Source organism: Balaenoptera ricei, chromosome 1 (genome assembly GCF_028023285.1).
Source record: "Balaenoptera ricei isolate mBalRic1 chromosome 1, mBalRic1.hap2, whole genome shotgun sequence".
NCBI classification, from domain to species: Eukaryota; Metazoa; Chordata; class Mammalia; order Artiodactyla; family Balaenopteridae; genus Balaenoptera; species Balaenoptera ricei.
The window spans coordinates 17,507,861-17,534,543 of NC_082639.1; the positions used below are offsets into that span (position 1 = coordinate 17,507,861).

The 26,683-nt window shown below is 56.7% G+C and overlaps 1 protein-coding gene across 1 annotated transcript in view; it reads left to right on the top strand.

Annotated features, from left to right (window-relative positions):
• Positions 1-576: 576 nt before the first annotated feature.
• The window catches only part of EPHA8 (EPH receptor A8), a 33,304-nt gene continuing 7,197 nt past the window's right edge, over positions 577-26,683 (top strand). The window contains exons 1-5 of the mRNA XM_059895507.1: positions 577-670; positions 5,984-6,048; positions 11,933-12,596; positions 19,893-20,048; positions 22,258-22,593. Coding sequence (XP_059751490.1) covers positions 577-670; positions 5,984-6,048; positions 11,933-12,596; positions 19,893-20,048; positions 22,258-22,593 — 1,315 coding nt within the window. The remainder of the gene's footprint in view (positions 671-5,983; positions 6,049-11,932; positions 12,597-19,892; positions 20,049-22,257; positions 22,594-26,683) is intronic.

Sequence of the window (26,683 nt, forward strand, 5' to 3'; positions counted from 1 at the left end):
AGAATGTTTGACTAGAAGTGCTTCTGAGTTTGCCTCTGAGCCTCTGTCCGTGAACTAGTGTGTGTGCATCACCCCACGAGGCACTTTGAGGGGGCGCGTGTGCCTGAGGGTCACGTGTGTAAGAAAGAGTGTGCCCGCGTGTCCACGCGGGGCCTCCCCGGGTGGGTCCGTGGGTCCCGGTGTCGCGTGGCGTCCGAACCGTGGCTGGGTGCGCGGCGGCTGAGTCCACGTGCAGACGTGAGGCGGGCGAGGGCGAGCGTGCGCACGGGCGGCGGGCGGCGGTGTCCGCGGGTCGGTGTCCGCGGGTCAGTGTCCGCGGTGCGGGCTCCGTGTTCCCCCCCACCCCGCCTCGGTGCTGATTGGCTCGGCGCCGTGACGGGCCGGCCCCCGCCCGGGGCGGCGGCGGCGGCGGGCGCGGGTGCCCGCGTGTGCGCTGCGAGTCGGCTTGTGCGCCGGTGTGTGCGCCCGTGTGTGCGCCCGGCAGCCGGGTGTGCGGGTGAGCAGGGAGCGCGTCGACGCGCGGGCCGCCGCGGCCGAGCCCAGGGTGCGCGGCGTCCCCGCCAGCCCGGCCCGGCCATGGCCCCCGCTCGGGGCCGCCTGCCCCCGGCGCTCTGGGTCGTCACGGCCGCGGCGGCGGCAGCCACCTGCGTGTCCGCGGCGCGCGGCGAAGGTGAGCAGCCGCGGCGGCGGCGGGGCGGGGCGGGGCGGGGGCGAGGGGCCTGGGGGCGCGGCGCGCGCAGCCAGAGCGAGGCTCAACTTCCTTTCCCTCGACCCCGAATGCCAAAGGAGCTGGGATCCCTGTGTCTGGGGGGCCAGGCGTGGCACCGCGGGAGAGACCTGGGGTCAGGGGATAGAGCGATGGCGATGGGGACAGGACTGAGGGAGAGGGACCAGAGGGCTTGAGGATGAGGGACAGAGACACGGGGTCAGGGACAGGAGGACAGGACTGAGGGATTCGGAGCCGGGGACAGGGAACTGAGGCTCGGACACTGGGGATGAGGAGACAGGGCGGGGGGACGGAAGACAGGAGAAGAGGTACAGGGCAGAGAGGAGACAGGGCAGAGGACAGGGGTGGGGACAGAGGACAGAGAGCAGAGTGACAGAGGGACACAAGGATGCAGGGTGAGGTTCAGAGAGCTGAAGGAAAAGGGGCTGCGGACGGCGTGGAGAGATGGGGACCAGGAACTGGGAAACAAGGACCAGAGAACAGGACTGGGTTTGGGGGAAGATGGGAATGAGGGGCAGCGAATGAGGGTCTTGGAAGTGGGCCGGGCTGGAGGGTTGAGGACTGGGGGAGAAGAAGGGACAGCAGCCAGGGAGTGACAGCCGGAGGGGAGGCAGCTTTGGTGGGCACTGGGGAGAAGGAGCCAGTGAGGGCTGCAGACGGACTGAGGCAGGAAAGGCCCTGGAGAGCTGGGTCTTGTCCGGAGTCAAGGCTGGGGCAGTCCGGTCACTCAGGGGACACAGGGTGGGGGTGAGGGCTGAGCAGTCGGAACCAAAAGGGTCTGGGTGTCCACACACCTACGTGCGAGCGTGCATGCGTGTGCATACACACACATACATCTTAGCCCCACTGGTCCCTCCAGGTCCAGCTCAGGATGCCACCCTGGGTTCTGCTCCTCACCCCAGCCCCTGCCCTGGACCTCCCCTGCTTTTGCAGCTCTGCCAGGAGAAGGCTAGACCTGGTGCTCTGTGCAGGATCCTGGGACTGACATCCTGGGTCCAGGGCTGAGTTCTCACCCTGGCATGATGAACTTCCAGGTTCCAGGAAGCTCCAGAGCCAGTGTTCCTCATCCACGCTCAGATATACCACAGATCCACCCCTCACACACGAACGGCTCACAGAGATGCAGTCGTACCCACAACCAAACATGCACAAACAAACACATGTTAGGATTCACACACATAGACCCAGGCCTGTAGAGACTCATGTGCATGGACAGCCCCCTCCCCACGCCATAGTCAGATGCACGGAAATGCGACCAGTACACGTGTGCACACATATACATGTAAAGATTCATGCACATGAAAATATGCACATCCGTGGGCAGACACCACACATATAAAAAGACCCTCAAACTTGCATTCATGTCCACAGAAATGCATGTGCACAGAATAAACGCACACAGACATAGATAAACTCATAATCTCCAATGAAACGGGGGCCACACAGGGCGCAGGGACCCTAGCAAGGGAGCTGAGGGGAAGAGTGCACAAGGGGCCTGGGAGCTCTTGGAGCTGTGGCCTGAGGACACAGTTTTCCCAGGGCTGGGTGCGGAGAAGGGGACAGTTTCTTCACCCAGCAGGATTCTGAAGGGCCCACATCAAGGCTCTGGGCATTGGGTGGTGCATCCCCAGCTCCTTGCTTCAACTCTCTTCTCCGGCGAGGAGCCAGCACCCTCCAGAATCCCAGGCTGGCAAACCCCAGAGCCCCTGGGGAGGGGACTTTGACCAGGCTCCCAAGCAGAGGAGAGACCATTAGCCTGGGAGAGAGGATGTGTCCAGGGAGGGGCGACAGTTGGGGAAGAGGCAAGGTCTCAAAGAGAGGAAGGGGGGACATCTGTCAAGGGTGAGAAGGAGGGAGACGTTGTCCAAGGGCCAGCCCATGCCTATCTGATCAACACAGCAGGGTACCCATGGCTGGACATGGGTTACCCACGCAGGTCTGACAGTCCTGGTTGGAGACCTGGGGCATGGGTTCCACGTAGAACAGCCAGGAGTCGCTGGGCTGGTGCAGAGCCAGGATCGGCCAGGGAGACTGTTGGAACTCAGGGAGGGGGCTCTTTTCCCAGCTGGGGTCCTGCAAAGGTGACAGTGCCCCAGGCTGCCCAAGTGCCCATATGCCAGGTTCCTCACAGTGCTGGGGACGGTCCTACACCTGCAGAGATGCCCCTGGGCCCCACCAGGCTCGAAGCCTTATCACTCTGTGGTGTGGATTATCCACCACTTAGGGGGTGATCTCCGAGGCATTCACATCTTGGCTGACATCCCCTGGCCACCCCGAACTCTCCAGCCTCACCATCATGCGCTGCGTCCTCAGGGAATGTAAATCAATTTAGGTATTAGTCTCAGCGAAATGGAATGGGGGAAGGTGACAGTGCTGGAGGAAAAAAAGAAATCGCATAATGCCTTCCACAGTCGAACAGGAGAGGCTTAGGAATTATCTGTGCTTCTCAGAGCAGGAGAGGGACCCGTTTGATCCCCCAGAACAGCCTGGCAAGTAGGCCCAGGAAGGATGCCTACAGACATCTTGCTGATGAGGAAACCGAGGCACAGCGGGGTTAAGTGGTTGCTTCACTGAAGGCCCTAAGAGACCATGGGTCCAATCCTCCCACTTACAAGTGGGGAGACAGGCCCAGAGAGGGTCATTGACTTCACAGATGTCACACAGACCTGCAGTCCAGCCGTGCAAGAGGCAGGAGAGAGCCCAGCCCAGGTGAGCAGAGGGTTGGCATCTCCAAGGGGATTCAGGCCCAAGCTGGATGGGCTTAACGCTGGGATTCTATCCAGCCCTGCTGAGCCCTCCTGTGGGCCTGGAGCTTCCCATGAGAGACACTCTGTGTTCCCCCCACAGAAGGGGACATGAGGTAGGGAAGAAGGGGACAGAGGGGGAGGAGGGGAGGGGATAGACGGAGAAGGGTCTGGAGGGAATTGGAGCAAGCTGCCCTGGAATCCTATAACTCTTCCTGAATCCAATAGAATCGACTTTTGACTTATTTTTGGATTATCTGAGCCCCCTGGCTGACTGATCAAGAAGCAGCTGCAGGTGTGGTTGGGGATTTCCAGAGGGGAGGGAAGGGTCTAGAAAGTGGGGTCTGCAGGCAGTTGCCTCTAGAGTCAGGGTGTTAAGGGGGAGAAGTCCCAGCGAGGGACATTCATTGCCCCTGGGTAGGGGCGGGTCTGAGCTGTATCCGGGTGATGCTGGCGAAGGGCTGAGACCCCATCTGGGATGTGGGTTGGGGCGGGGGAACCCACACATCCCCTTTCCCCACCCTCTCCCCAAACTGGGCCCTGCTGGTCTGGGGGAAACTGCAGTGCGGCCCCCTCCCCCTCCCCCCAGCCAGCAGGAGGAGGGAGCTCGCCTGACCCAGTTTTCTCTCCATTGCCTGAGAGGGAGGGAGGGAGGGAGGGAGGCAGGAAGGCTTCTCTGCCTGTGCCCCTGGCATGGGGCCGGCTGGGCTCGGGGAAGGGAGATCCCTCTGCGGACATTCGCTCCATCCCCTGATCCCACCTGGCCCCTGGGGACCCCGGGGAGGACCTCAGAGGCCCCTTCCTGGTTCGGCAAGTCCTCTCTCCAGCCAGCCTCTGGGGCCCCTGACAATGGGTGGGGAGGGTGAGAGGAGGAAGAGGAAGAAAATCAGCGAATAAGAGCATCTTCACTCCAACATTTCCTGAGGACACTTGTCTCCATCTTTGAGGGGCGGGCGCAGAGCTATGCAAATCTCAGGCAGAAGGACACCCAGCTTCTCTTCGGGAAAGTTCCAGGAGGGCCCCGTTTGAACCCTCTGTGACCTGCCGGAGTCCGCAGATTGGGTTGTTTGGAAGCCCCTGGTTGCTGGCTGGGAGAGGGGGTACATAGAAGAGAAAGTGAAATGAAAGCTGTGGGCCTTGGAGCCCAAAGCCCTTTCATCGGCTAGATCAAAGGAAGCAGGGGCCCAGAGAGGTGAAGGGACTTACCCAAGGACACACAGCAGTTAGAGACAGTGCTGAGATTCAAGCCCTGCTCTTCACAGTTTAGTGCGTCTTTATCACCTTAAAGTGAGTGGGTGGCTCCTAGGTCCCAAGAGAGAGGCAGGAGGGCCAGGACTTAGGGAATAGGAACCAGCTTTAGTAAGGCATTGACTCCAGACTTTACAGTTTACCCTCGCCCACCCTTACATATTATTATCCCCATTTTACAGATGAGGAAATTGAGGTTCGGTTAAGTGCAGGTCACCTGCTACCAAGTAGCTGTATTGAGATATGAGCCCAGTGATGTCTGATTCCGAAGGCAGGCTCTTTTCTCCACCCTGTTGTTGGTACTTTGCAGGGTCCCCTTTGAGGGTCTGGCTTAGAGTAAACTTGGCTTTCAGGCCAGCGCTCCTTCCCACCACAGTGACAGCCCAGAGGTTCTGCTCCTTGGGCTCAAGCTACCAGGGCTGGTGGCCTTGTCTGTCGTGCTCTGGATGCCAGCCCTGCAGCGACACCTGTGGGGCTCCAGGCACGTTCCTGATCTTCACTGAGGCTCAGTGTTTTCATCTGGAAAATGGAGATAAGAATGAACACCTTTCAGCCTTGTTGTGCAGGCCACAGATGAGGCATCTCAAGCTCCCCTAGCAGAGCCCAGCACATAGCAGGTGCTCCCTACGAGGCAGCTCTTCCTCCTCCAAAACCCTCCACGTCCCATGTGCACAGAGGACCTGTTGGTGCGAGGCACCCACTGGGAGACACTGGTGATGGGAAAGCTGGGGCCAGTCCTCTGGGGGGAGGTTTGACCTCACAGCACGAACGTCGGTGGGTGCTTTTGAATGCCATCATGTCCCATGAGTGGCCCAGGTCATCTTCACAAGCCCCTGTAAGGCAGGCATCACTGTCACCCCATTTTAGGGGAGGAAACGGGGGCTCGGGGAAGGGAGGAAACTTGCTCAGGGACACACAGCTTCTGACTGACAGAGCTGGGATTCTGACCCAGGACTCCCGGACTGCTGGGCCCAGCTCTCAGCCGCCCCACTGCACCACCAACCAGGGTAGCCTGGCACTCGGGGCAGCTTGTATTCTGGGAGGTGAGAAGGTTATGTTTTGGCTGTGTTGGTGGAAGAAGGCTTCAAGGAAGAGAAAGAACTTGAACTGAGCCTTGAAGGATGGGGAAGTGAGAAAGGACCCAGAGACTGGAGCTGGCATGTTTGGGCTGAGAGCAGACCAGTGTGGCCAGGCTGGGCTGGTCCTATGGGACTGGGGAAGAGGGGCCCAGGGGTCTGATGTGCTCTTGTTTCCTGTTCTGCAGTGAATTTGCTGGACACGTCGACCATCCATGGGGACTGGGGCTGGCTCACGTATCCCGCTCACGGGGTAAGTGATGGGCAGTGGGGCCAGTGTTGTCCCTCTGTGAGCAGGGAGAGGCTGTGACTTACAGTCTTATCATCAGACAGGTCAAAAGGAAGCAGAGGCCCAGCGAGGTGAAGGGACTTACCCAAGGACACATAGCAGTCAGAGACAGAGCTGCTGATTTCTTAAATTTAGTGCATGCAGACCTTTGGGATTCCAGAACCAACCCTAGTGCTGCCTCCCAATTCTCCAAGTCTGAGGCTTGGATGTGGGATGCTTATGTCCGTGTCCCAGGCCCATCTGGCCTCCATGGTCTTGGCACTGTGCCTGGCACACGGTGCGCCCTCATTAAACGTATTATCATTATCATTGTTATTAGTGTGTAGTATGGTTACATCTCAATAAATTTCCTCCTGCAAACGTGCTCAGAAACGCACACACACAAGCACACACATCCCCACCATAGACACAAACGCATCATACACCCAAGACTTCTTTCATGTACACTTTGGCAGCCCCCATGCCTCTGGAGACAGAGGGATAATAATATATTGATGATGATGATGATGATGATGATGATGATGATGATGATGATGATGATGATGATGATGATGATGATACTGAGCTGGTATTTGAATATTTCTTTACTTTGGGGTAAGATTGTCCTCTGGGCTCTCTGTGGCTTGTGACTGGGGTCAGGACGAGCCCAACCCCTCTCTCTCTGGGGGTCTCGTCCCCAGGTATCAGTAAGCTGAGTCTGCTGTCATCAGCCCCAGTGCACCAGGCTTCAGGGAGCTGGAGGGGCAGGCCAGGGGCCCCGAGAGCCCGGAGGACCCCCTTCTCTGCCTGAGAAGGTCAGCCCTGCCTGAGGACAAAGGCTGGGTCCTGGGATGTCCCTTTACCCCCCAGGGCCTCAGTCTCTCCCTGTGAAGCACTCTTTTGTGTGTCCCACGTGGCTGTCTCCCGGGGTGAGCGTGGGTGTGAAAGGGCTTTGGCACGGTGAACCAGCTCTGCCAGTGGCAGGGGCTGACCCGTGAGCAGGTGGGCTGGGTCAGCATCTCCCCTGAGACCCAGCAGCTAGGAAGGAATGGGCCTGGCTCCCCGGGTTGGCTCTGGGTGTCTCTGTCCCTCTGTCCCCCTCAGAGCTTAGGACTTGTTTTTTAGGGTAACAAGAAGTTGGAAGGGTTTTAAGCGGGGGGTGAGGAATATGGCCAGACTTGGGCTTTGATCGATCACATTGGTGATCTAAGGTTCTTTTGTTTGCTGGGTGCTGTAAAGAGTGGCTCAGGGAATTCCCTGGCGGTCCAGTGGTTAGGACTCCGCACTTTCACTGCTGAGGGCACAGGTTCAGTACCTGGTCGGGGAACTAAGATCCCGCAAGCTGTGTGGCACAGCCAAAAAAAAAAAAGAGTGGCTCAGAGTTACCTCATTTCGTTTAGGAGTTAGAACAAATAACTTATCTTCACATAGCTCTTCACAGTTCATGGACATTATCTCATTTCATCCCCACTACCAATCCTGCAAGTGGGTGCAGCCACCCCATTTCACAGATGAGGAAGCTGAGGCTCAGAGCAATGAGAAAATACTTGCCACCGTCAGACAGGTTCCAAGTGATGGATGCAAACTCAGATCTCTCTGGGCCTGGAGCCCGTGTTGAGTCCCTTGTGCCGCCTTGTGAAGGGGTGGGAACCAATGCTGCATTATCTCCTGAGCCAGGGACCACCTCCCATCATTATGGGGCCTGGAGATTGGGCTTGCCCAGAGAGGAAAGAAGGTTTCCAAACTCTAGATCTTGAACCTGTGCCAGGCTGGCGGGTGAAACACACAGATGCCCACATCCAGTGGGTCTGGGGAGGGGCCTGGGAATCCTTTGTTTAATAAGTGTCAGCTGGGTGGAGAGAGATGGTCCTTGAGGTTCCATCCACCCTTCTGATTCTGGAGTCTGTTAAGCACCCTGGGTACCAGGGTCATCCAGGGCTGTCTCCAGCATCACAAAGTTATCAGATTGTCTGGCATGCCACAAGGCCTAAAGCCAGCGGTGCTGGGTCTGAACGAGCTGGTGCTCTGCCACCTCTAATCAGTGTGACTCAGGCCAGTCGCTTTACCTCGCCTCCACCTCCTCGTTTATGACACAGGGATGATCACAGAATCTGCTCCAAGCAGTTTTCATCCGTGAGATGATGCAGGAAATGGACAATCGTACTGGAGAGAAACCAGACGCCCTGAGAGCTTAAGCATCTCTGCTAAGGTCAGGGGAGTCTGGCCCCAGAACTCATGCTTTTTACCCGGCTGCGCCCCTCTCTTTGGACCCCTCCTTCCACATACTGGGTACTGCTCCACCTTACCTGGTGAATTAACAGCCATTCGTGAACTTTCCTCTTTATTGTCTCGCTTGATGAAGTAGATGAAAGGGGCAGGCATTAGCTACCCGCTTTGACCTATGAGAAGCCCAAAGCTCAGAGAGGGAATGTGATATACCCAGGGATGCACAGCTGGTTTGCTGCATTCTGTTCCGGGAAGGGGACAGAGTTCCAGAGCGGTGGCGGGGGTTGGGGGAGGAGTGTGCCAGTGGGTAGAGAGGTGGCTGGGGTGGGAGTGCCCCAGGTGGAGAACAGGGCTGATTCCGCCCTTTCCCACCCTCCAGGAACTTATGCCCCTCTGGGTGTCTGCAGCAGCCCCTGGGCTAAGCCAGGCCATTGGCACTGGTAGAGCGGCTGGAGCAGACTCAGATTGAGCTGATTAATTTATCCGGGTCCCTGGCAGGAAACAGACAGCGAGCAGCTGGCTGGCTCTTGGGTGCTCCATTAATTGTGACAATGACTTTAACCCCAGATGTGACTCAGTGCTGCCCAGAGCCCCGGCTGCAGAGTGGGGTGCAGCATGGGGGTCCTTCTTGGGGTGGGGGGTGCAGGAGGCACGCAGGCTTTCGGGTGAGGCTGGCACGCCCTGGACTGCTTCCCCAGGGGTCCCTAGAGGCAGGCACGGGTGGGCTGGGAAGAGGCTGCCAGTTCAGCATCATAGCAGTCCTGTTCCTCGGGTGCTTTCTGTGCCAGGCCCAAGCTAAGCACTTTGTAGGCATCTCCTTTCATCCTCTCAAGCCTCACTGAAGTGGGGCCTTTCTGAGCCCCTCTTACAGATAAGGGCACTGAGGACTGGCACATATAACTGGCCAAGACGAAGTCAGACCGAGGGGCTTTCGTCAGGCAGGAAAGACTTGAGATGCCCACAGTCCCGACTCTTGCGCTTGTGGGACAGCTCAGGACCCCACAGTTTCTCAGAGCCGCGTGAGGCATGGTCTTTACCTCCTTCCTCCCCTCCCCCACCCCCTGCTTAAGCAGTAGCATCTCTAGTTCAAGGACAATACACATAGAGGCCCAAGAGAGAAGATCAAGGCACTACATCTCTGGTGGAGCCAGGACAGGGACCCAGAGCCTGTCCCCCCCGTCTGCCCTTGGCCACCAGCCCCTCCTCAGAACCCTCCAGAGTCCACTGAACTCAGCCCAACAGTGACTGCTCCTGGCTGATCAGCATTCTGCAGCTGAGGAAACTGGGGCCCAGAGAGGAGCAGCAATTTGCCCAAGGTCACACAGCCATTTAGAGACTGACCCAGGCCCAGAACCCAGGCCTCTCGACTTTTGGATCATTTCACAACACTGTGTCTTCAGTATGACTCTTCTGTGTCCAAACTGGGCTTGCTGAACATTGCTTACACTTCCCAGCTTCTGCTGGGGCTCGTCCCTCCCATCCCTGAAAGAAGGTCCTGCTTCAGCCTACAGGAAGTTTCGCCATACCCTACATGCCCACTCCCTTTGGTGTGTCACCCTCCACACCTTGTCTGTGAGGATGTGAGGTGTTTGGGGGCAGGGAGTATTTCTGGTGTATTTCTTTCTTTTTAAAAAAAAAAAAAAATTGTGATAAAATACGCTTAACATAAAATTTACCATCTTAACCATTTTTAAGCATACAGTTCAGTGGCATTAAGTACATTCACGTTGTTATATGACCATCACCACCATCCATCTCTAGAACTCTTTCATCTTCCCAGACTGAAACTCTGTATCCATTAAACTGTAACTCCCATGCCCCCCTTCCCCTGGCCCCTGGCAAGTACCACTCTACTTTCTGTCTCTAGGAATCTGACTTAAGTACCTCAAATAAGTGAAAGCATACAGGATTTGTCCTTTTGTGTCTGGTTTATTTCACTTTGCATAACGTCCTCAGCGTTCCTCCACGTTGTTGCAAGTGTCAGAATTTCATTCATTTTTAAGACTGAGTAATATCCCATTGTATAGATATACACATTTTGTTTATCAGTTCATCCACTGATGGACATTCGTGTTTCCACCTTTGGGCTGCTATGAACGTGGGTGTGCAAATCTCTGTGTCCCTATAAATAAATAAATATTTATTTATTTATTTTTATTTTTATTTATGTATTTTTTGGGTCTTAGTTGCGGCACGAGGGCTCTTCGTTGCAGCGCGCAGGCTTCTCTCTAGTTGTGGCATGCAGGTTTTCTCTCTCTAGTTGTGGCACATGGGTTCCAGAGCACGTGGGCTCTGTAGTTGCTGTGTGCAGGCTCTCGTTGAGGCACGCGAGCTCAGTAGTTGTGGCGCACGGGCTTAGTTGCCCCGCGGCACGTGAGATCTTAGTTCCCTGACCAGGGATTGAACCCATGTCCACTGCATTGGAAGGTGGATTCTTTTACCACTGGACCACCAAGGAAGTCCCCCCTGCTTTTGTTTCTTTTGGGTGTACACCCAGAAGACGAATTTATGGTAATTCTATGTTTAATTTTTTGAGGAACTGCCATAGTGTTTTCCACAGTGACTGCACCAGTTTACATTCCCACCAGCAATGCACAGCGTTCCTCACCAACACTTGTTATTTTCTGTTGTTTTGATAATAGCTAATGGGTGTGAAGTGGTATCTCATCGTGGTTTTGATTTGAATTTCCCTGACGCTTAGTGATGTCGAGCATCTTTCCATGTGCTATTTAGCCATCTGTGTATCTTCTTTAGATAAATGTCTATTCAAGTCCTTTGCCCATTTTTTAACAGGTCTGTTTGGTTCTTTGTTGTTCAATTGTAGGAGTTCCTTACATATTCTGGATATTAATCCCATATAAGATATGTGATTTGCAGATATTTTCTTCCATCCTGTGGGTTGCTTTTTCACTCTGTTGACAGTGTCAGTGATGGTCACTGGTTTATTTCCGAATCAGTGATTCCTGGCCAGCACCTGGCACAGGAGCAATCATACTCAACTTTCCCACATCCTGGTACCCCCCTTGTGTGGGATCCAGGCCAGCCCGTGAGCCCCCAGCCTTAGGTTGGGGGCAGAGGGAACATCACACACAGCAAAGCAGAGGGAGTCCATCCATCAGACAGTCACTTAACAAGCACCAATGCAGGGGTTGCTGCTGAAGGATTTGAGGCGGGGGGTGCAACATAGTCAGGTTCATGCATTAGAAAGGTCCTTCTGGCAGCTGATATGGAAACTGGACCAGTGGGCTCACTGATTTCCCCAAGCAAGTCACCCCACTCTGGGAGTGACGGAGTAGCCGTGTAGAAATGAGGTCAGAGCTTTGTAATCAGTTCCAGTCCCAGCTCCATCACTCACTAGCTATGTGACCCCAGACGCATGGGTCTATGTCTGAGCCCCTCTGTTCCTCATCTGTGAAAAGGCAGCAAATAACACTTCCCCAGAAGGATGTGACACTCTATGAGATCACTTCTGTAGGGTGCATGGCATCTGGTTGACAGTCCACTGGAAGGTCAGCTCCTCGAGGCTGCAGAACATTCCGTCTTCTTCCCCAGGAAGCCACCAGCACAAGTGCATGTGGCTTGTGGTGAGAGACGGCCAGGTGCTGCCTCTCGTTTCAGCTGGCTGTGCTCTCTCTGCCCGCAGTGGGACTCCATCAACGAGGTGGACGAGTCCTTCCGGCCCATCCACACATACCAGGTGTGCAACGTCATGAGCCCCAACCAGAACAACTGGCTGCGCACCAGCTGGGTGCCCCGCGACGGCGCCCGGCGCGTCTACGCCGAGATCAAGTTCACCCTGCGGGACTGCAACAGCATGCCCGGCGTGCTGGGCACCTGCAAGGAGACCTTCAACCTCTACTACCTGGAGTCGGACCGTGACCTGGGCGCCAGCACACAGGAGAGCCAGTTCCTCAAAATCGATACCATCGCGGCCGATGAGAGCTTCACCGGGGCCGACCTGGGTGTGCGGCGCCTCAAGCTCAACACAGAGGTGCGAGGTGTGGGCCCCCTCAGCAAGCGTGGCTTCTACCTGGCCTTCCAGGACATCGGTGCCTGCCTTGCCATCCTGTCTCTCCGCATCTACTACAAGAAGTGCCCCACCATGGTGCGCAACCTGGCCGCCTTCTCGGAGGCGGTGACGGGGGCCGACTCATCCTCGCTGGTGGAGGTGCGGGGCCAGTGCGTGCGTCACTCCGAGGAGCGGGACACGCCCAAAATGTACTGCAGCGCCGAGGGCGAGTGGCTGGTGCCCATTGGCAAGTGCGTGTGCAGCGCGGGCTACGAGGAGCGGCGGGATGCCTGTGTGGGTGAGCGCGCCTCTGTGCGGGTGGGCCGGCAGCTGGGCTCAGTCTGGGCAGGGATGCTGGGGGCCGGGGAGCAGGGCTGGCACAGTCAGCAAGCTCCTGGGTGGTACACACAGCACCTGGGAAGATGCGTGAACCTCCAGTGTTCCTGTGTCACCAGGCCACCCACGTGTGTGTTGTGTGTGTGTTGTGGGGAGGGAGACACACCACAGCCAGGTGGACCCTCCGTGGGCATCGTGATGTACCCAGAGAGGTACATCTCTGGGCACCAGTGTGATTGGGAATACTACTGGGTACATACCTGTGCTAGGGAACAGTGATGTGACCTAACATGTCCAGCATTATTCTAAGCACTTTTCACATATTAACTTATTTAATCCCCACAACCATCCAGCGAAACAGGAACTACTATTATCCTGGCTTTAAACATGAGGGCACTAAAGCACAGAGAGGCAAAGCAACTTGCCCAAGGTGACACAGCTAGGAAGTGGCAGAGCTATGATTTGAACGCAGAAGTCTGGCTCCAGAGTCTGGGCTCAGAACCACTAAACTTCTAACCTGTTGGGCAGGAGGAGGCGTGGATTGGAATCAGGGCTCAGGGCGAATGTGTGGCATACAGGGCCATTGTGAGGTTATGCGGGCAGGGGCACCCCGGGAGGACTGTCTGGGGTGGGTATGTCACAGCCTGCCTGTGTTCAGGGATGTGGGGGAAGGGACGGCCAGGAGCACTTGGGTCATGAAATAGCACCTGTTCCCACGGTGTACTGCTGGGGTTCCCATGTCACAGACCAGGAGCCGGATCCAGAGCCCAGGCTGTGTGCATGTGTGTGTGTGGTCAGCAGACCCCTATGTGGGGGCAGTGCAGCCAGGCATCCTGACAGCCCAGGAACACTGGGAGGGCTGGTGTGCGCAGACAGCTGGTGCCCCAGCGATTAGTGGTCTCCACCTGGTTGCCCTTCTTTGATCTCCCCAGGGACTAGACGCATGGCAGCTCAGCCACTCAGAGCTCAGTGAAGCCTGCTTCTGGGACCATTGGTTCTCCTGAGGGAGGAGATGTTCCTGGGCAGGGATCAGAGAGACTAGGGTCTGTCCCCAGACAGCCTCGGTGAAAACTGGGACGGGGCCCTGAAAGACACTAGAAATATCCTCTGAGCCCTTTGCTGGTACGACACAGGCCCTGAGACCACAGTTAGAGGGACCTTCAGGCCTCTCAGCACCATCCCTCTGCCCTAGGCGGCAGGAAGGCGCCTTTGTGCTCGCAGGACTGAGCAGGACACAGGCTGACAGTTTCAGGTGATGTGCAAAGTAGCTTCAGAGTCCAGCCTGGTCCAGCTTGGGAGTTATCTTGCCCCGAGATCTCCAGGACTAGATGCTTCTGTCCAGCTACCAGGCCCTTTCTGGCCCCTCTCTGGGGCTCTCTGATTTCCTTAAGAAATCTTTTTTCATACTGCCAACTGCCACGAGTCTTCACTCTCCTGGACCCTAAACCCCAAAGCACCTTCTGTGACATTTGCCTGTTTCTGGATTTGTTCTACCCTCTGTGGCCTAGTTTTCCAGGCTCTCCAGGCCTCCAGCCTCTCCTGGTTCCTTCACAGACATCCCTGTACTTCTCAACTTCCCTCTGGGTAGTAACAGTAACAACAAACATCCCTGTTGCCCATACAGCTTGCAAGGGGATTCCTAGCACATCCATTCATTGGCTCGTTGTAGCAAGGCAGGTATTACAATTCCATTTTACAGATGGGGAAACTGAGGCTCAAGAGGTAGTGTCCTGCTTAGGTTCAGAGCTGGTGAGAGGTGGAGCTGGGCTCTGAGTCAGGTCTGTCTTACTCTGAGCCATGTGTGTGTGTAGGCTTTTCACCTATCCCTGGCCCATCCTGACTGCATTCCTCGCTAGAGCCAGCTCCTAACATCCCTTTATTCGGATGGGGATATAAAGTCCCTTCGTGACAATTTTTTGAGTGTTTGCCATGTGCCAGGCACTCTAATGAGCACTGAGTACACATTATATCAGTTACGCATTCTGTTGAGCATCTACTGTGTCCCAGGCATCAGGGATAGAGACACAGGGCATCCCTGCCTTCGGGGAGTTCACGGTTTCTCATCCTTACAATAGTCCTCTAAGCTAGGTATTACATCCCCATCTTACAGACATGAAAAACTGAGTCCCCTCAACTTAAGTGGCAGAGTAGGGATCTGATCCCATGTTGTCTCACTCCAGAGCCCTGAACTGCTTCCTCTGCCCACAAAGCTCTCTGTGAAGCCCCCTGGGGTAACATTAAAAAGGTTAGTAACCAGGACAGTATAAAATGTAACAGTCGGGCGGGCTAGCCAGTAGATACCTGCTCAAGGTCAGCTGCCCCCAACCCTGGATTGAGCCAGTGAGCACAGTAGGCCACTTGTTTGTATAGCGTGAATCCTTGCACTGAGGAGGGAGACTGGTCCTCCTGACTTCGGGGTTGGGGCCTCACTCAGAGGTACTGCTCCAGCCTCCTTTTTTGATAGAGATGGGAAGTGGAGCCCAGAGAGGGAATGCGTCTTGCCCAAGGACCCACAGCCTATCAAGGGCAGGACTCTTGGTGGAAACCCCACGGCCTGAGCAGGGGGACCTCCTCAGAGCTGGGAGAAGCCAAGGCCACTCCCATTTCCTGACGCTGCTGGTACGTTAATAAAAAATAATGAAGAAATGCCAAAGCAGGGTTAGGGAATTGCAGCATATTTTGAATTTTACATTTAAATCACAATGCAGCGTAATTATGCCAGTTGCAAGATAATTACAGGTTTTATAAAAAATATTAATTCATAGTGCACTGCAGGCAGTGACGTTTTGGGGCGGAATGCCGGTTTTAAATCGCACGAGGGGAGACTTTTCTTAACCCTGTCGGCGGGCTTCTGTGATTGTCTGTTAACCTCCTTTGAAGAAACAGCACGGGTGCAAAACAGGCCCTCCCCGAACGGGAGACCTGGGCCAGCGACCCTGCAGTGTCGCCCATCCCCACCCCTCCCTAGTGGGTAGCCCGAGAGTAGGAGAGGATGGGGGATGAGCAGGAGCTGGACACAGACTGGGGGTGCCTCTGCTGGGCTACTTGAGATGGCCTCTCAAAGCTGGAGCCCCCTGCCCAGCCTGAGCGGGGCCTCCTGAGACCCGAGGGGCCCTGGCCTTCTCCATCGGGCAGTTCTGTCTGAGCAAACAGGGCTGGGAGAGGGATTCCCGGCTTCCCCAACCCGAGTGCCCCCCACCTCCGCCTTCCTTCTAGTGATAGGAGAAGGGACCCAGAGCTTGAGGCCTGCGGCAGCGGCCAGGCCCATAGCAAGAGCCACCCTCCCAGCTGCCAGGTTCCCATGTCGCTAGTCTCACCCTCAAGGCTCCCCTCAGAAGTGACTGGGCAGCAGTTGCTTTTACGGAGAAGACAGTAAAGCCCAGGAGAGGGGACCAGCCCAATCACATGGCTTTTTAGAATCCTTATGGAGACCGCACTTGGACCTCAGGGACCCACGGAAGAATGTCAGAGCCACGTGGAGCTAGTCCAGTTTACCAGTGGGGAAATGGAGGCCCAGAGAGGTGAAGTGACTGACCCAAGGGCACACAGCTAGGAGGGGTTGATTGAATCCCACATCTCCCAACCCCCTGACCAGAAAGCTCCCCACACTACCCAGTTTCTGACCCAGTGACCTCCCCCAACACGTGGCTGCATCCCCCCCCACCCCCTCCAGAGAGAGGAAGGACCTCTCAGAGCATCACCCAACAGAGCAGCCCCCAGAGTCTCAAGTCCTGGCTGCCGTCCTTTCTGTCACCTGGACACAAAATATAAACCACCCTCTGTGGCCCTAATCATCTTTCTATAAATATCAGAGCATCTCATTTCGGAGGGGCAGCGTGAACAACGAGCTCTTTTGCCTTCCTGACTGTGTTCAAAATCTGATTTAGAATTAATTTCCTTTGGTCGGCCACTGGCAGACACCTTATTTGTCAAATCTCAAGCTCTTCGTGGGGGAGAGGAGAGAGGTGGCCAGGGTCTCCGTCAGCTTGCCGGCCTGACAGGCGGCCTGGGCAAGGTGCCCTCGGCAGGGGCGGGAGCCCCTCCTGGCGCACGGCCGACACCGGGCACTGCAGACTCCGGAAGTGCCCTGGGTCGACGGGCAGGGCCGGGCCCCAGCCCAGAGACGCTCCATCTGTCTCGGCCATTAATTCCCGGCTCTGCCTCCAGGTCTCCGGGCTCCCTGAGGCCTGGTGATTAGTATTCTTATTCAAGATTATTTTATTTTCATTGAGCGGATTAATCTAGCCTTGACACTTTATAGCCATATGGGTATTAGCGGAGCGTGTGAGAACCGCCCACCGGTGAAGTGGCAGGATGGCGGGGCCGTCTCTAAGCAGAGGCCGGGTGTTGAGAGGCTGGTGGGGGAAAGGCTGGGGTTTGCATCCTGGCTCGGCGGGGACCCTGGGGCGAGGCACGCAAGCTCCCCAGCCTCTGTTTCCTCTCTGCCAAACAGATGTATTCATGCTGACTGCGTACAGTGGTAATGACGAGTGCCAGGCGCTGTGCTCGTGTGAATTCACGTGTATTCACTCTTGTCATCCTCACAACAGCCCTCGGAGGTGGGAACTATTATTGTCCCCATTTTCCAGATGAAGACACTGAGGCCCAGAGACTTGCCTAATGTCACTTAGCCTGGGGGAAGGGGCTGGAAAAGAAAAGGAACCCAGGCAGCCTGCTCCCAAGTTTCTGCCCTTTAACACCTGAGGACCAGCAGAACTCTGAACGGTCAGGGACTCAAAAAACAAAGGCTGTCATGTCGTGCCACGCATCACACCAAGATGGCACCGCATGTGTCCTGATCTGCCCCCCACTGCTCTGACAGCTCCTTGAAAGCAGCACTAGCTCTTATTTACGTCCGGTCCGTGGCTCAGTAAATTTGGGTGAAGGAATAAATAAGGGACAGAATAAGCAAACGGTTCCAGAGATGTTGATCAAGATGGACCTAATCAGTACAGTGAGGAAGAGTGTCATTCAGTTCAGCCACAGGTTCGATAAATGTTTGCTGGTGAAGCGCAAAGCCTGTTTCCCCTGTCTGCTTCTTGGGCTCAGAAGGAAGCTCTTAGGCTGTGCCCCGGGACTGGGCCTCCCCGGGGGGCTTCTGGGAAGAGGAGGGGAGATCACAGGGTGTCAACTAGGACCCTCCCCACAACCCCAAGCACCCAGCCCCCAGTCAGGCCTGAGCCCTCTTGGGGTCTCCCCAGGGGGCAGGAAAGAGGTCTCAAAACTGAGGCACATTCTCGCTGACTTCCCAACCTATAAGCCCCTTCCGGCTCCACGGCCTCTGAGTCTGGGAAGCAACTTAAGGGCATCATCATTTCTCCTGATTTCAGGTTTTCTCTCAAGTTTGTAGAATTTTACAAATTAACCTAATTTTAGCTATTATGATAAAGAGGTACAGTCAAATAAATGACATATCTTTGCAAATGAAGCTTCTCTCAAGCACTGAGTTTTCTAGAACGGGACTTAGCGGAGAGAGATCCCAGTGAGTTTCCTGGTGGTCCCCGTGGCAGAGTGGTTCAGTTCCACAGATGGAGCTGGGAGCTGCCCGGCGGGGCGGCATTTGGTCCTCCTGAACCCCTGGGTTGTCTTTCTGCCCAGAGCAGATAATGGCCGGATTAGCTCACTTTGAAAACTCCCACCAGTGTTGACAACTTCTACCCTGAGCCAGACCCTAGGAACTTTGAGATGAATAAGGCGGCCCTGCCCTATTCACAAGGATCTACCCACAAGGAGAGAGAGTCAGACACACAGATGAAAAAGTACAGCCATAATGTTGCAGGTGGTGAGACCGAACAGGGATGCAAAGATGGGGAGGGGAGAGGTTGCTTCTGTGTGTGTGTGTGTGTGTGTGTGTGTGTGTGTGTGTGTATGTACACGTGGAGATGTGGATCAGTCCAGAAAGGCTTCATCAAAGGCACAGTTAAAATGAATCTTGAAAGAATTCGACAGGGTGACAAAAGAGAAAAGGCACAGCATGTGCAAAGGCCCCGAGACAGGAAACAACTCCTGAGTGTGGGGAATGGCCAGTCCTTTAGTTCGGCCTGAGGGAGAGGGAGTGGCACTGAAGGAGGCTGCAGGGAGGCTTTGAACACCAGGCTTTATTGTTTAGGCCATGGGGAGCCTGTGAGGGTTTGGCCCAGCAGCAGTGTCATTTTAGAGAGTCCCTCAACCCACAACATCTGCACTCCCTGCATGGCTGACTCGTTCTCAGTCTTTAGGCCACAACTCAAAGACCTTCTCAGGGAAGGTCGCTCCTCCCACCATTTACCCTTTGCCACATCCTCTGCTTTATTTCCTTCTGGAAATGATCACAGCCTCATTTACTGTGTCTCCCCCTGCCGCCTTGAAAAATGCCAGCTTCTTGAGGGCAGACACTATGTGGACCTTGTTCGCGGCTGTGTCTCTGGCACAGAATAGGTGTTCATAGATACTGGCTAAAGGAAGAGTGATCTCGCGGGCAGTGGGGCTGGGGAGGCGGGGCTGGGGGCCAGGTTTGGAAGCTGCTGTGGTCATCAGGGGCAAGATGTGTGTGTCAGAGGCCGGAGAGAAGGTCAGATACGAGAAACGTATCAGGTCAGCCACGGTGAGACTGGGAGGGTCAGGAGCCTGCAATTCCTGGACGATCAGCATTGTTCGGGGCGCTTGTAAAACACAGATTCCGAGGCCCCACGCCTGGCTCTTCTAACTCAGTGGCTGTGATGGGGCTGGGGTCTGTGTTTTTATAGGGATGGTTCCACGTCTGTCCGTGTTTGGGAACCTCTGGTCTCATCACACGTCTCTTCCAGTCACGTTCCTCCCTCACCCCCATTCCCTCTCTGGCTTTCATGTCCCCAGGTCACATCCCTGGGGTTTCGGCCCCCCTCGGATTCTTAGCCTTGACCCCTGCCCCTGAGGCTGGTGTCTCGCTCAAGGACAAGTGCCCTGTGAACGACAGAGCCTGGGTGGGAGGGGCCGTTGGAGGCCCGGCCAGGGGGATTCAGAGAGGCTCCTCCCTGTGCAGACTATGGGGCTGGGACTCAGGTGTCAGGGTCCCAGCCTCAGCTCTGCCTCCGACTTGCTGTGCAACCCTGTGTCAGTCAGAGGCCCTCTCTGAGCTTCAGTCCCTCCATCTGCAGATGAGAGTAGGAACGGGTGATGCTGAAGGTCTGCACCTCTGTCCCTCAGGGGACCCCCCCAGGAGCCCCGGGGCCAGAGAGCTGTCCCCGAGGCCCGTCAGGGTGGCCGGCCAGCTCACCTGAAGCCTCCTTCTCTTCCACAGCCTGTGAGCTGGGCTTCTACAAGTCGGCCCCCGGGGACCAGCTCTGCGCCCACTGCCCTCCCCACAGCCACTCTGCAGCCCCTGCCGCCCAGGCCTGCCGCTGCGACCTCAGCTACTTCCGTGCAGCCCTAGACCCACCGTCTGCAGCCTGCACCCGTGAGTACCACCCCGTGGCCCCAGAACCCTCGAGACTAGGCTAGGACCCCATGCTCGGCCCCTCAAGCTCCCAGGGAGCCAGGTCTCAGCGGGTGAGGCAGGGACAGGTGGCTCTCATGGGCCAGGGGCCAGTCTGGGGATGGGGGGTGACTCTGACCCCTCAACAATGGCCTTGACCTCTCTGGGCTCCCAGCTTCTTGTCATAGGTCACCTGCCATCTCTCCAGGGAAATCTTTCCATTCCTCCCTCGGTCTCTCCTCTCTGCTCCAAAGGGCAGGACAGAACTGGACTCATGCCCTTCCCAGCACCAGGTGGCTTTGGTCACCTTTTGACCCAACGGTCATGCCAGTGTCCTGGGGGCTGGGGGACTGCCTGTGAGGCAAGGCGGGCATCAGAGGAGCCGCCCCCACCCCTGCCCCGCATCACTGCCATCCCTGAGAGACTGGTGGGGGCTGCTGAATTCGGGGAGCTGCTTTAGTGTGTGGGGGGAGTGTGTGCATGATTGTGTATGTGGAGTGGGTGTGGCTGCTGTGTGTCGGATTCTGTGTGTGCCTTGGGAGGCCTACAGCGCTTGTGACTGTGTGTGTCCTTGTCGGTAGCAGTTCATGCAGAAGATGCCTGCATAGAGTGTGAGTGTTCAAGTGCTTGTGCCCACGTGTGTAAAGTGTTCTTAGAGGGGTGTGTGCACACGTGTGTGTGCATCTGGGTACCTGGAACGGACTCATGAGTCCCCGTGGAGCTTGAACGAGCCTGCTTTGTGAGCTCAGCATGAGCACACCTGGCCCCGCAGGGGACGTGTGGCCTGGAGAGGGTGAGGCAGCAGCGCGCATGCCCCGTACCTGAGGGGACGCTGAGCGACTCTGGCGCCGTGCCTGCAGGGCTGCGTGACTGTCTTGGCATTTCTGCTGATGCAGCTCCTGCATGGCCTCCTCTCCGCTGGCCCAGAGGGGCCTCTCCCTCCCACCCCCGCTGGGGAGGAGCTGCAGCCAGCTGAGCCCACCCTGTTCACCAGCCTTGGGCTCTTGTGACGGGGTGAGGGGTACTTTACTCGGTGCTGATGGGTTTTGCCCCAGAATTTACCCCAACCTGATCTCCATCTCCCCCTCCCCCAACTTCCATCACCACCCAGCCCCAGACCCCCTGCACAGGGCAGGTAAGGGCCCAGGTGTATTCACATTGCTACACACACACACACTTCACACACACACACACACACACACACACACACTACACAGATACACACACCACACCACAGCCGCGCGCACAAGTAAACCCTTCTTCCCTCCCTCCCTGCCTCCCCTGTTCTTCCCAGACGTGTGCCTTTGCCCCATGTAGGACCTGCTGGGGCAGAAAGGATTGCTGAGGGGCATGGTGACTGCTCTGGGCTCCTCAGGCCAAGTGAGCCCAGCTCTAGGTCACGAGCATTTGCACTCAGCTGGCTGGACTCCAGTTTCTCTCCAAATCCACAATCCAGTGCCCTCCAGTTCTAGGAATCTTAAGACTGTAAAAGAGTAGGCTTTTAGTATTCCATACCCTGCAGAGTCTAAGGTTCTTTATGATTCTGAGATTCTACAATTCTATTTTCTTAAGATCTAAGATTCCCAGCTTAGGATTCTGAGAGTTGGAATTCCATCGCCCCTCAGGCCCTCCTGATTCAAATCCCCACCCCCAGGATCCTACCCGAACTCCCAGCCCCCAGCCCCACCCCTCTCTCCAGTGTCCTTGTGCTGCCCAGACTGGGGCTCCCATCCTGGGGCAGTGGGGAGGGGTCACTTGGCACACGGAGCTCTGCTTTTCTCCACCACAGTGTTCGGTGTCATTTACATTAAGTCCAGCCAGGGGGTTAAGGAGTGGAGTGGGGGATGCAGATGACTGGGGCATCTCACACCCAGGGTAGCTGCTATGTGCAGTCTCTCCCCAGCTCTGGATGAAAATTTTGTGAAGCACAAACCCCAGGATCCGGGTGGTGCTACATGGGGTGGGGGAAGGGTGGCTTCTGTGCCCAGACCCTGACTGTGCTCGCAATCTGACGGCAGAGACACTGCCTCTGCCCTCGGGGAGCTTCCAGAGGATGGAGTAGGTGTGCCCTTATCCTTAGGGAGCCCCGTGTATCATGGGGAAACCACAGCCCTTCCCTGATCTGATGGGGGAGACTAGACCAGCCCAAATACGTGCCCTCCACGCCCACCTGTCATTCTCTGCTTTCCAGGCCCCCCCTCGGCACCAGTGAATCTGATCTCCAGCGTGAATGGGACTTCTGTGACCCTGGAGTGGGCCCCTCCACTGGACCGGGGCGGCCGCAGTGACATCACCTACAATGCCGTGTGCCGCCGCTGCCCCTGGGCCTTGGGCCACTGCGAGACATGCGGGAGCAGCACCCGCTTTGTGCCCCAGCAGACCAGCCTGGTGCAGGCCAGCCTGCTGGTGGCCAACCTGCTGGCCCACATGAACTACTCCTTCTGGATCGAGGCTGTCAACGGTGTGTCTGACCTGAGCCCAGAGCCCCGCCGGGCTGCCGTCGTCAATATCACCACGAACCAGGCAGGTAGGCGGAGACGCCCGTTCCCAGCTCCCGGGCCCTTCGTCCTCCCCGGCATCCGAGCACTGCGCCAACTTGCTGTGGCGTTTGGCCAAGTGCCTGCCTCTCTGGGCTCCGCCTTCCTCACCAGGACTCTGAGCTCCAGGCTTTGCACCCTTAGAAAAGTGAAACATGTTCTATAAGTGGAAGGAAACCAAAAAGCACAGAGGCAGGCTAGCATGGCCATCCCAGGCCTGGGTTCTAGGATTTTCCCTCTCTGCCTCTGTCTCCTCCCTGTTGTAATAGGAGTAATAATACCTGCCCTGTTACTGAGGCTTAAATGAAGGAAATGAAAATGCTTAGCCCGGTACCTGGCCCACGGTATGTGCTCAATAAATGTCATTAAAATATCAAATCACTCTGATTATCATTTTCCAGAACAGCTGCCACTGCTGCCCCTGGGATGGATTTGGTCATACTGGTTTGGACGACAACCACTTATCTCTCTGTTTCTAGCCAGTTGTTGGACTGAAGTTAGCCCCTTTCTTTCCAAATTCTGGTGGGTCCTGCCTGTCGAGTGGCAGCCTGACCCGAGAGCCGCCTGCGGCAGTTTCCCTGCTAACAGCCCCCCTGGCACGTGCCCTGTGGCTCCTCACCCCCGTCTCCTCCCAACACCACGCAGGCCTGGCTCAGTGACTCCGTTCCCACCGTGTCACAGAGGAGGAGCTGCGGCCCGGAGCCAGCCAGGGTCACCACATAGAAGTGGCAGAGTCAGGATTCGAACCCAGGTCTGTCTCACTCCCAGGTGAAATAGGCTTCCCAACCCTGAACCCAGGGCACCCGCTCCCTGATGCCAGGGCTCCATCATCCCAAGAGACCCTCATTCCTCTGGCACCTGTGCAGCACCTGTGAGATGCCACGCTCTCTGCTCGGTGCTAGTGACGCAATCGGGAGTAGGCCCTTGTGCGTGGTGCCAGGCCCCGCCCCTGCCCGCGTGTCTCTGGGGGGCCGAGACAGGTGTCCGGCTGGTCAGGGGCGGAGGGCGGAGCAGAGAACCTGCAGCCCTCACACTTCTCCGTGTGCTCTATCATTAAAAAGAATAGCCTCCCGTGAGCCCGCACGCCCTTCCAGCCATGAGACTACTTCTCTTCACGTGGAAGCTTCCTTAAAGAGCTGTCTTGCCCTCACATCTGCGTCCTCTCCTCTGTGGGCCTCTTCGGGCACCTCCAGTCGGGTGCCTTTGCCCACCTGTCCCCAGAAATTCAGTTTGCGGTGGGCATTCCACCCTCCCACCCCCCGCTCTTCTTCCCTCCTTCTTGGAGTACTTTTCTCTTGCCTCCATGCCCAGCCCACCCCCCACTTTCCATCCAGTTCTCCGGCCTGTCCTTCTCCATCTCCACCAGCCCCTTCTCTCTGCACAACTTCCCGAAAGCTGGAGGACCCCAGGCACGTCCGGACCCTCCTCTCTTTCCTACTTACCCAGCTCCATCTTGCCTCAGTGACCTTATCAGGGCCCACGGCTTTGAATTCCACCTTCGTGCTGACGTCCCCCAAGTGTGTCACCAGCACAGGCCTCTCCCCTGAGGCCCAGCTCCCCACTCCCATCTCCACTCGATGTGTTTCAAACACACAGAACCCCCAAACCAGCCCCTTCCCCAGGCCCCCATCTCAGGACGTGGCACCACTGTTCGTGGGGTTACTTGAGCCCCCAAACCCAGCCATCATCCTTGGCTCTCCCTCCCTCGTGCCTCGTCCACCCACCAGCCAGTCCCACTGGGTCTCCCTTCAGCGTGACCCCCTCCACACTCCGACCCCTCCACCCCACACGCACACATGCCCTCGGTCCTAGTCAGCTCAGGCTGCCATACACATACCATAGACTGGGGCTTAAAGCACAGACATTTACCACTCAGTTCTGGAGGCCACAAGTCCAAGATCAAGGTGCCGGCCAATTTGGCTCCTGGTGAGAACCCTCTTCCTGGCTTGCAGATGGCTGCCTTCTCGCTGTGTCGTCACATGGCAGAGAGAGAGAAGGAAAGAGAGAAAGAACTCTCTGGTGTCTCTTCTTAGAAAGGCATCAATGCCATCATGAGGGCCCCCATCTAAACCTCATTATCTCCTTAAGGCTCCATCTCCAGATACTATCGTGTTGGGGGTTAGGGCTTCAGTAGATGAATTTTGGGAGGGAGACACAATTCAGCCATCACATGTTGCCTGGACAACCCTGCACCATGATTCACGGGACCCATCGGACCCTCCCCTGCCCACCTCCCCAGCCTCACCCCATCCACTGTCGCCGGGCTCTCTCCCTTCCAGCCACACTGGCCTCTGGTCCTCATCCTTGGACACACCAAGCCCTTCCCTGCCCTGGGCCTTGGCCCTGCCTCTCGGTCGGAATGACGTGCTCCTCCCCGTGACGTTCCCCTCGCTGCCTCCTTCAGTCCTCGGTTAGCTGTCCCCCACCTCTGGGAGGCCCACCCTGACCACCTCAGCTGAAATGGCCCAGTTCCCTCCTGGGCCCCTGCAGATGTAAGGTCCTCTCCATCACGGCACCCTCTTCATGTCTTTCATGGCACCTAGCATACCTGTAATTATGCATTGATTTGTTCTCTTATTAACTCTGTCTCTCTTAACTAGACCATAAGCTCCTTGAGGGCTGTCTTGGGCACTGCAGTATCCCCAGGTCCTAGCCCACTGCCCAGCACGTGGGAGTCATTCAGGAAATTCTAGGGGGATGATCCAGTGGACACCCACAGCTCTGGGCTGGGGGTCTGGGGCAGACAGCAGCCCTGAGCAAATGGGAGAGGTCTGTCCTCAGAGACCACTTGCCCCTCCCCTTCCCCGTGCCTCCCCGTAGCCTCTTGCCTACAACCCCCTCCTCCCTGGAGCCCTCTCTGGTGCTCTGCCCTGTTTCCCTCCCACCTCTGAGCCCCAGTCTCCCTCTGTGTCTGCCCCACTCACACAGCACCTCCTGCCTTGCAAATTTGTTGGTTTTTAAGAGGCACCCACGTGTTCCTGGCACTGCTGTCTGTCCCACACATACAGTGGTCTTCTCTGATCCTCACCTCCGCCTGGCAGCTGGTGCCCACCAGCTTCACTTTCTGGGCGGAGAAACTGCCCAGAGGCAGTCATGGGCCCAGCCAGCAAGAGACGGGCCGGGGTATGAAGCTAGACCTGATTCCCAGGCTGGTGGGATCTCCCCTGTACCACACCCTCCAACTTAACTCTCGAGTTGCTTCTTAATTTTTCATGTCAACATCATCCAGCAACATTTATTGGGCACCTACTATGTGCAGTCCCTGCCTCAGGGAGCTCCCACGTGTGCAGAGAGATAGGATGCCCAGTTATGAGGCCAGAGCTGGCCACATGGGGCAGGTGGGGGGGCACGGGAGGAGTAGGGCAGGGTCAGAACTCGGGTGAGCAGAGGGGGAAGAGGAGGCCTGCGGCTGGAGGGGTCAGGGAGGACTGGATTGCAGCTCTGAGGGCAGTCCCTTCGGTTTGGCTGTGGCTGGGTCGACATCCGACCCTTCCCAACAGACTCACCTCAGGGGTAATTGCTCTGAGCACAGGAGTGGGGGAGAGAATGGGTGGATGAGGGAGTGAACAAGGGGGCCAAAGGGTGACCTAGTGTGACTTTGAGAATACTTGGGTTCACATGGGCCTCAGGCTCAGCTCATGTCCCTCCAAACCCAGGCAGTGAGGGCATTGGTTCCTTTGATTCTTCCCCTCCCTTCTCCTCTTCTTCCTCCTTCCTCGAGTGCTCCTGAGAGCCTGCTGCACACCAGGCCCTGGGCGGGGGTGGGTGACACGGAGACAGAGACATCAGGTGATGGGGCCTCAGGGTCGACAAGTGCGGCTGCTTGATGGGGCTGGCGGGGGTCCAGCATGCTTCCAGTGGATGGGCTTGGCCAGAGAGGAGGAGGAGACAGTGGAAGTTGGGGGGTCAGGCCTCATCTGGGTCAAGCCCACCCCAGCGTCCCAGTTGGGAGCCAGGCTGTGTCAACCCCAGATAACTGACCAGGGTGGCAGCCAATGATTTGCCAGGAGGGGCAGAGGGTACTGGCTCTCCTGTGGCGGCGGCAGGACAGTTAGCAAGGTCAGTGTGGCCCAAGCCGGC